The sequence below is a fragment of the Olea europaea genome, chromosome 7 (assembly GCF_002742605.1).
Source record: "Olea europaea var. sylvestris chromosome 7, O_europaea_v1, whole genome shotgun sequence".
NCBI classification, from domain to species: Eukaryota; Viridiplantae; Streptophyta; class Magnoliopsida; order Lamiales; family Oleaceae; genus Olea; species Olea europaea.
The window spans coordinates 9,237,143-9,247,863 of NC_036243.1; the positions used below are offsets into that span (position 1 = coordinate 9,237,143).

The 10,721-nt window shown below is 32.9% G+C and overlaps 1 protein-coding gene across 1 annotated transcript; it reads right to left on the reverse strand.

The window, feature by feature from the left end:
* Positions 1-6,046: 6,046 nt before the first annotated feature.
* LOC111396907 (LRR receptor-like serine/threonine-protein kinase GSO2) lies at positions 6,047-9,281 on the reverse strand. Its single transcript, XM_023023510.1, has one exon. It carries the CDS (start codon positions 9,139-9,141, stop codon positions 6,163-6,165), a length of 2,979 nt encoding a protein of 992 aa, XP_022879278.1. The 5' UTR covers positions 9,142-9,281; the 3' UTR covers positions 6,047-6,162.
* Between the last annotated feature and the right edge of the window lie 1,440 nt (positions 9,282-10,721).

Here is a 10,721-nt window from a genome sequence, read left to right on the forward strand (position 1 = left end):
GGCCAAATTAAAAATATGGGTCAAACTCACTTGGAACATAATCCTAAAACCCATTTTAAATCCAAATTTGAAATACCTTTTCAAATTACGAATTAGCCCAAACAGAAATTAAAAACCAAGTCCCTCAATTTCATAAATTGCATGACAAACCCTCTATTAAAATTGCAAAATTTGACCCACTTTCATAATTGCAGGAGGCTCCCCAAAAATTCATAAATTTTAGAGGAGCCCCCATCCCAATCTAATTCTACAGAAACCCTAAAAAAAAAAAAAAAAATTTATTTCTTTATCTACCGGAGCCGGTTGCCCAGCAATGGCAAGAGCCCGCCGCCTGTAGCAGCGCTTTCGCGTTGCTTTTGCTATTTTGCTACTTGATTGTTTGGAGCCTAAAAAGATAAAATCATATTCTTAGCTGATTCAGAAACGACTAGCATATAAGTATAGTAGTTGCAATGATTTGATGGTTGAAGATATTATAAGTTGTTGGATTGATACAGTGGTGTATGTAACCTAGTACCTATTAAGAGTGAAACATATACCAATTTGGAATTCGAGTTTAATGATTTTGTAGGGTATCTATCGGTATGTGTTTGAAGGAATGGAGTATACAATTTCCCAGATAGTAAACTATATGGAGGATTATATGATCCTTTAGTGCATATATAGAAAAATCTTTAGTTATAGTTTGCACAATAATAACTGGAAAATGATATTATATATGAGTGATTGGTGACAATCATGTAAGGAGTTTTAGTCCCTATTTGATTCTCATTACTTGGTAATGAAAATGGGTAGAATAGTATTTTTTTTTTGAAAAATGAGTGGTTGAAAAAGAGGGAAAATTTTTTGATTTACGTGTAATATTATTTTATGGAAGATTGTATAGTTGAAAATATGAGAGAGAAAAATGGAATGTAATGTAATATAATTTAATGGGGGCCAAACGGGGGCTTAATTATATTGGGAAGCTAAATGATTAATGGCATTATCTAAATTTTGTGGTAATTTGTCGGCACTTATATGGGATGACGATAAAGAATCATGATGCTATACGATACGAAATTGTGAAAGACAAAATGATGATTTGTTGATTGATAGATAATAATGTGTTATTGTATATCTTAGGCGTCGATGGAATTAACATTTAGATGATTCCAATTATTTATGTGTTGTTTGATTATAAGGAATATAAGTAAAATAGGGTCCGATTTCAAAATGATCACTTATTATGGGTACTTTGTTGCTTAAGAAATAGAATTAAATGTATATGTGCATTTATGTATGTTTATGTGATTCAAAAAGAAGTGGAGTAGAGAATGGTAGAGTTGGAATTTATTGAGATTGAAAAATTAACGTATGAAATCCTAGTGGTATATTGATTTGTGAAAAGATTCGTGTGATAAATATGGAAGTTATTATTTTGTGATGTAAAGGGAAAACAATATGATTAAATGTTTTAGGTCCTACGATATGACGATAAATGGCAAGGTTACAAGATCGTAACATGATATGGTAAATAACTGGTGAATGAATGTTATGGTTGTCGTATAGCAAAATAGTGTGATGATGTATTTAGGTTATTAAGTTAATTAATTTTGTCAAAGCAATTTTGTTGATTATTATGTTATATTACCTACAATTTGGAAGGTTCGAGTTAAATTTTGAAATTAAGGTGAATTTGATGTATTTCAATGATGTAAAGTTTGGGTTATTTTTTATTGTATTTTGGATTTCACGAATAATGTAATCCAATGTTATCAAGGTTTATTTGCTATGGAATATATGGATGATATTTTGAATAGTCCAAACTCCAAGACAATCGTCACATGTAAATATTACTTTTGTGGAATGGTAGCTCTAGATTACATTGTCTCAATTAAACGTCTTTTATGCGATATACAAGAAGGCTTGTGCATTGGTGATAGATCAACGGCCTATTTTTGGAATAAGAGTATTTCATGGATTAAATGTTATTATTGTCTCTTCATAGAATGAAAGAACAAAATTTGTATGGGTATAAAAATGTGAAAAGTTTTGCTATCAAGAAATTCTGAGGAAATATTTGCTCTTATATCTGAAGATGATTACTGATTGATTCATGATAATGATTGGAATTGACATTTAGGAATTGTGGCATTATCACATCGTGGGAAGATCAATACTTACTGACCACATGAGGTTAAGGTATATTTGTATTCGAAGGAACTGAACTTCAAGTTGTGTATATATTATCGTTAGATGACAAAATGAAAAGCTAAGAATATCACATATTGATTATTAGGATGATACTGAAGGTATCGGTTCAACATGTATTCCATGTGTTTGAGACTTAGTAAATAGATATCAAATTTAACTTATGTTATAAGATTAATAGAGGAGTTGATTGAAAATCTTACATATGAAAAAGATTTTATTCGGATCTTATATAGAAATGAATAGATTTTGTGCAGTAAGTCTATTCTGCTAGTCAAAGTTTGTTGGATAAATCTTTTAGAAGAAGAGCTGTTATGTGGTAAGTGTTCAAATTTATGCTCTTTATCTTTGGTGTTCATATCCTAGCTGATTGAATTTCAAGGACGAAATTCTTTGAAGGGGGAAGATTGTTACATCCCACTATTTTTATAGTCAAAGTTAAATAAGAACTTAAGTTGAACAAAAAATTTTATGGGGTTTAACTTGTAGTTACTAATTTTTTTAAAGGGTGAAAAAAGGGAATTTTTTGATTAAGTTCCATATTATTACAAATAAAGGGACTAAATGTTATGCTAAATTAAAGAAGAGGGACTTCCTTTGCAAAAAAGTGGGTTAGTGGTGTACAAATGCACCAAAGTACCTCCATTGATGGTGCCCGAATATTTGCAAAGAAGGTCATCAGAATCATGAATACCATCTATTCCTTGAAGTGCATCGATTCGCCCGTCATTCTCCCCAGTCTGATCTTACAAAAAGTTTGGATTCATGGAGAAATTTAGTTCTTCAAGGATGCTTGGAAAACCTACAAGAAATGGACCATGGTTTTTTAAAAAAAAAGGGGGAAAGGGGGGGGGGGGGGGAGAGAGAGAGAGAGAGGTTTTTCAAGCTTGGATTCTCCATTTATTTAATTTCTCCATTGATTTAGAGAGGTATGTGTAAGCATGTCAAATTACTTTTTTGAGTTTATGGAAAAATTTCTCAATTTTAAGGTTTAGCAAAAATTATGATTATTGATATATATGTTTGAGGTATTAAACAAAACAATAATATTAGTATTGAAAGGAAGGATAGGTGAAATGGGTTTGTAAATTAGAGTTTCAATATTTAATTAATTGGGTTTATATAATATAAAACAATTGATTTATGAGGTATTAGAGTGGTTAAAGGATTTTATGTTAGATTTTGGTATTTATAATCAATTTGCAGGTGTTATTTTTTAAAATTAACTCCAAAAAACAGAAATTGGTGCTATATTTCAATACTTTGGGATTTTAGTGTTGTTATTGTCAAATCTTTGTTTTCTCATATTTTATAAGTTTGAATGACACTAAACAATAAGTATTAGAGTCTAGGTATTGGACTAAATCATGTATAGGGGTTGTATGCGTATAAGGTAGTGATTTTAAGAAAGTATTGAGTACTTTAATGGATTTGATTATGTGCGATTATTGGTTGCTAAAAATCAAAGAGAAATAAGCTAGGGAAATAGTGATGCAAGAATAAATATAGAAGTTGAAGAATTATACTGTGGACTTACATTAATTTAATTGTCATGTTTTAATTTGAGTAATTATGACATTATTTCAGGTATGACGTGAAAGCTTGGAAAGTCCTTCAATTTAACCAAATGTTTATCCATGGATCTGTGAGGTAAAAAACTTAAATAATGTCAAAGTACTTACAAAGTAAGTATATTATTAAATTATGTGCAATTGTGTTAATTATTTGTTCAATTATATGATTTTAAAAGCATAGCCACACGACATATCGAGTATTATGATTCATATTGATGAAGTACGAAGTAAATATTTTAGGCCTATCGTATTATATTTTGCATAAGTATTTGATTTTAGCGCATTTTTGTAGTAACTTATAGTCAGCTTTGGTAATATATTTGACATCTAGTCAACATTTATTTTTGGCGCACGTCACGTTTTGGGTCCACTAGAGTGATTTAGGACGAGTCGTGTCAATAATGAGTATGTGAAAGGAAATTCTTAATGCTATTACTTACCAGTAATATCATAGATTGGAGGGAAACGAGCTATAGTTATGAGATTAGAGCTTATCTTTTGATTTTAATTTTCCTTAAAAAAAGAAAAAAGGTAAACATGTGAGTGGGTTAGGTTGGTTTGGTTAATCAGCGGTTTGAGACTTCAAACTATGAATGAACTGAACCGACCCACCATGATTTTGTTTAAAAGAAAATCAAACCAAACCAATTATCTCTGTCAAGCTGACTCAAACCGACACGAGTTAGTTCGGTTTGATTGATTTGGTCGGTTTCTCAATTTTTTTGCTCAAGCCTATATATTACCTTGATCCGTTTTATTTCCCAACATTAATTTTATTGGATTCTTCATTGAGTTGTTACTAACTTCGATTACTCTTATTTATAGGAAAGAGCAAGATGCAAAGGAAGGGGATGGGGATGGGGAGAGTTAGTTCTCTTGTGCAAAGGTTCTTTGGGATCATGTTAGATGTTTGTTGTTTCTTTTTCAAACAACGTTTGATGGGCTATGATGTAAATTGACTCGGACTTCAAATACATTCAAAACTTAATTGAAGAAAGTAAATTGACTCGAAAATTCGACTAAGACTAGTTCATTAATTAGGTCCAAACGATATTAAATGGGCTATTTTCAAAGTGTAACACTTTTAACTAAGAGTTGCTCAAAATTCAAATACTACTAAGTTGAATCCATTCTTGAATTGGACGGTTGGAGAATTCACAAATGAGAAATGAGCAGAAAGAAAAACTGGAATTAGACTGGAATTCCACAAATTTTGTTGCTAACTATTTCCCCAAATTTCTTCTCATTTGTTATTTTATCCATTGACTGTAAACCAAGTCAGTACAAAACATATAATTCGAGTAATTTTATAATCAGATTGAGTAATTTGATTAAATCTTGAACAAAGATATCACTTTCTATAGGTTTAAAATATTTTAGTGTAACGAAGCAAACTATTTTAACAAATTGATTTTTAATTTTTGAAGTATCGAAATTAATTATAAGATAATGAATCTAATTAATAAAGTTAGATTTGCTTTAATTTGAAATATTAATATGAAAATTTAAAGGAAAAAAATGTTTTTTTTTCATAGTATTTTATAATTGCTTTTGAATGAATTTATTTATTTATTTATTGCAGCCGGTTGGATCCAAATTCGATCCCTATAGAACCTTTTGACCCAGACTGATTTTAAAAGCATTGACACAAGTTGGGTATATGTAATCTTCACATTCCAACTTGAGGGGAGTGTGAAGAAATCACTATTGCTGGAATTGCATCATCAGTTCAGTGCACCACATTTGCTCCGTAGACCTGCTAAATGATTACATCAATTCAACCAACTTAGTGGACATGTTTACACCAATTTTGCTGGTAACTATTTTCCTAATTTTCTTCTCATTTATTATTATAACTTCCATTGACTGTAAACCACGTCAATATGATACAATTTGAATCATTTAAATCAGATTAAGTAATTTTGTCAAACCTTGAACCAATCACTGATTGCCCCAGAAAAAAGATTGTTGACATATTTTACAAGTTCCCTTCTAAACAATCGGGTCAGGATGCTTTCTTTCAGTTTTTTTTTTTTTTTTTAAATATCTTTTTGGGTACATTTCTGAGTTATTTTGATTCTTTTGCCCTTTGTTGCCAACAGTACAAAATATGTTCTGTATGTACATAATTTATCTACTTCAGTTTGTTTGGTCTTTCACTCTCATCTTTCAGAATTGGTACTTTGAACTTGGATCGAGCACGAAGAAATTAACTATGCTTCTCTTTTGAGATGCAGAATTCTACAATAGCCAAATTTATATAATACTTTGTTTGCATATAGCAATTCAAAAGCATCATTTATTGCAAAATACTTTATGTATGAATTATTACATAAATTAATCTGGGAAGTTGCCTAATTTCTTGTTCTATGATCACCATCTTCAGACTTTTCTTTTATTTGAGACCCATTCTTGAGAATTTTCTATGCAAATATACACAATTTCGGGCTGCCACCCTCTCCATAAACTGAAAATATGCATCCCTCCACTGTTTTTTGAGAATCAAAGATCCACAAATAGCCCAAAATCCTGTGAAAAATCCTAATCCAACAAAAGAGAAGAACCAAACCTTTTCGAGATCGTTTTTATCATCAATATTGTCCCCGTTGTTTTGACCAGGAAATGGAGAAATCTGGCCATCACATTCGACGGATAAGGGAAATCCACAGAGTGCATTTTTTCCCATATATATTGATGGATCTATTAGTGTCTGGAACTGGTTTCCTGAAGGAATCTTCCCTGACAAGTTATTGTATGACAAATTCAGATGATTCAGAAAAGTTAGGGAAACCAAGGTTGTTGGAATAGGACCTGACAGTTGGTTTTTTGATAGATCTAATGTTTCTAACCACTCTAACTTCCCAAAAGCTGGAGGAATCCATCCACTCAAATTATTCATCGACAAGTTTAATGTTCCCAGTTTGAAGAGGCTCGCGAGTTCTGATGGGATTTCTCCAGATAAATCGTTGCTTGAGAGGTCTATACTGTTAACAAGGTACAGCTGCGAGGACGAGTATTGAATTATTCTTCCTTTTGCAATAAGCTGCAAACCCCCCTCATATCGAGCAGCATCATCCGATGTGAACTCTATCTGAAAGCCAGTCAAATTTCCAACACACGGAGGTATAAATCCGAACAGGTTATTTTTGGAGATGTCCAATATGTGAAGCAGAGAGAGTCTACAGATTTCTGAAGGAATATTTCCGGTAAAAGAATTGTTCCGTAAACGTAGAATTAACAACAATGGCATGTTTTCTCCGATCCAAACTGGAATTTTTCCAGAGAATTGATTGTCGCCTATATCAAAGCTATTTAGTTGGGTACAATTTCTTAAACCGGAAGGCAATTCTCCTGAAAGATTGTTACTAGAGAGGATTAAAAATTGGAGAAAAAGCATGGACCCTATGGAATCTGGTATTGTACCAGAAAGACTGTTATTTGACATATCAAGTATGTAAAGTGAAGGAATATTTTCCCAAAATTGAGGAATACTTCCAGATAAACGATTGTTTGAAATGACTAAGGTTGTCAATGTTGTCAGATTTCGTATGGATAAGGGAATTGTTCCGCTAAGATTGTTTTTTGAGATGTCTAAATCTGTCAGAGAAGGCAATGCTGTCCCAATGTTTGAAGGAATTGGTCCTGAAAATAGGTTGTCCCTCAGATACAAGGTAGTCAGATTAGTAGACCAAAGTGGGAGGGGTCCTTCAAACAAGTTTGAACTCAAATCAACGTTCGATCCCAAGGAGAAACGGAGTGAGTTTGGTATCTTACCACTTAACTGATTGTACGCGACATCCAGTTCTTCAAGTTCCAAACCCATATTCAAGAACCAATCCGGTATAACATCTGTAATCCTCGCATAATTCAGTATGATGGTCTTAAGCTCAGTTTGATTTCTGAGCCATGTTGGGAAGTTGGGGCCGAGTTGGCATGCCTGAATTTTGATATAAACGAGTTTAAACGAAGGCATCCACTCAGAACTGATGTCGAATACCACTGAAACATTTGGCCGCAACTGACCAATTGATAGTTCACGCAAGCTAGAGAGATTCTTAAGATGGGCTTTCGTTATGACACCTTCCCACATGTTTTCAGACAAGTCGACTGCATCCAAGGAAACAAGTTCTCCAAAACTCATCGGGATTTGTCCACTCATTTGGTTGTTTGAGAGGTATAGTTCCCTCAACAATGACAAGTTCCCTATTGTTTCTGGAATTGAACCTCGGAAAGAGTTGTGCCAGAGACGAAGATATAGCAGATTCTTGAGGCTGCCAAGTGAATTGGGAAGGTTTCCAGTCAGTTCATTGAATCCCAAATCCAGTGTCTCCAGCCTGTTATTCGAACATTCAGACAAGCCATCGATGAACTCCATTATGTCACCAACAACTCTGTTGTTGGTGACTACGAGTTTCTGCAAATTACAGAGATTTCCTAGCTTTCTTGGTAACTTCCCTTCAATACCAAAATTTTCAGACAGGTTGAGTTCCTCGAGGGAAGTCAAATTTGCTAATGGATCTGGTAAAACGCCATATAGATTGTTTGAGTTGAGATCAAGGCGTTTCAAGCTATTTAAATTGAATAGCCACTCCGGAATTGTGGAGTTAAAACCATTGTTCGAAAGGTTAAGTACTGAAAGAGAAGTAAAATTAACAAACGGAAGAGAAGTTGGAAGATTCACTAGCTGACACTGGAATAAATGCAATTCTGAAATAACCGGAAGGAAATTGAGAGTTTGAAGCCAAGAAGACGCTGCTGGACTAAGATCTATACCTCCCAAATTTAGGTACTTCAAAGAAGAAAGACTTGATACCCACTTAAGGCCATTTTCTACCGTCTGGTTATAGTTATAACTGAGATCAAGATACTCCAAATTTGAAAGTTTTCCGAGGTCACGAGGAATTCGACCTCCAAATGATGCACTAGAAAGATTCAGATATCTCAACTTTGATAGTGACCCAAGGAAGTCTGGAATTCGAGCCCCACCAAAATTATTCATACTGAGGTCCAAATGATTCAAGTATTTCAAATCAAGTAAAGAAGGACTAACCTCACCACCCAATTCATGGACGAGTCCATCGCCAGTAAAACTATTTTTATATGGATTCCGGAGTTTGATCTCGATTACATATCCAGTTCTGATATCACAGCTGACACCATCCCATCTACAGCAGTCTTCTCCGTGCCAAGAAGCAAGTCTCCCTGAAGGATCCGTAAGGGCTTCTTTGAACGTGATGAGCACTTTCCTCTCATTCTCCCTGCAAATTGAGTGAAGATTTTGTTTGCAGTATGCGAGTTTAAAAATATCAAAACCCAAAAACTGGAAAAGGAACACAAGAATGATAAGTTGAAACGAGCCTCTAGCCATGCTCATGAAAATATAATGCTAAAAGCAGCTATATATGTAATGACAACTTGTATCAATCCTAGTTTTCTTGCAAATTCTTGTTTCGTAAGCTGTCATGACATTTGATTTTATAGTATCAATTCATGGAATTGTGGTGTGAATGCGTGGGTTTAAATTTGGAAGAAAAATTCAGTGACCAAGACTTGTTTCACCTAATTATTTATTACCCAATTTTCATAAGCTGGATTTATTTTTTCTGTCTTTTTATTTCATTATAGTATTCTAATACCTTGTACCTCCACAAAGTTCCAGTAGGAGAAAATTGTCATAGTTTATTACATAAATATTAAACGAAAATGACATTTTAAATAGTTTGAATTTGGACAGTAATTAGTTGACCCCAAGTCAACTTATTTTGGAATATGCTATTTATACATAACGCGGTGGCCATCCTGGTGTTCAGTCACGTGGAGAAGGACCCAATTCTGATAAATTATATTTTATTTGAAGTGGGTACCCTCCAGGTGATGGGGTGGACACCGGAATGAACACCCTAATGTACATGTAGCATCATCCACTTATTTTTAGTGTTTGAATATAACTTTTGATATAGAAATAAAAAGAAAAAAAAAAAGCCCTATTTTTGTAGATGAATATCAATAAAATTTGAACTCGAGGCATTTATCTACTTTAATATCATGTTGACTTAAAAGTATGATTCCAAAGTCAATTATGTAGACTTGTCATAATTGAAGCACAATGAAATTAAAAATCTTAACCTTTATGTGTTTTATACATATTACGCAACATAATATGAAAACTAAACTTATTAAAAAAGAAATAAACATTGTTTATTTATTTGATTAACCTTCTACCAAGAATCAAATAATGGTACTTTTGATAAATATTTTAAAGAAATAACATTTTAAATGGTTTGAATATGGACGTCATTGACTCTAGGTTAACTTGTTTTCAATAAATGGACATAAGTAGGGGTGTCAATTTGGCTCATCGATTCAAGCTGCTTGTGGTTTGGCCCAAAAAAAAGTTTGAGCCACCCGAGTCGCAACTCAGTAGCACCATTTTTATTCAAGCCAAGCAAGAGCCTCGATTTTCAATTCGACTCGTTGACATCCCTAGACATAAGTCCATCAATGCATACTGTGAAGCAAATTTAGCCTCTATTTAACGGAGATTAAAAATAGATTTTTAGTAGATTTTGATAAAAGTCAATGAAATATATAATTGAAAAGTTGTAGAACTCATGAAATACGTAGTTGAGCATAATTATTGATTTTGACTTAAATTAAAATCTGAATTTTAATCGGTACCATACAGGACTTAACTACTTTTTTAATGTTGCACTCTTATGACGCAAAAATTTTCATTAAAGGCCCATGATACGAAATTTTCATAGTTCAATATCAATATGATTTAATCACAAGGCATTTATGTACTCTGCTGTCATATTGAGTTATCAAATTTTAAAAGTTGAGGTTGAAGATGTAACATGTATACTTTTCATAATTCAACCACCATAAAGCTATAAATTTGAACTTTTATTTTCTATTTTATTAGTCCTGATTTTTGTCAAGAAATTCTTTTGG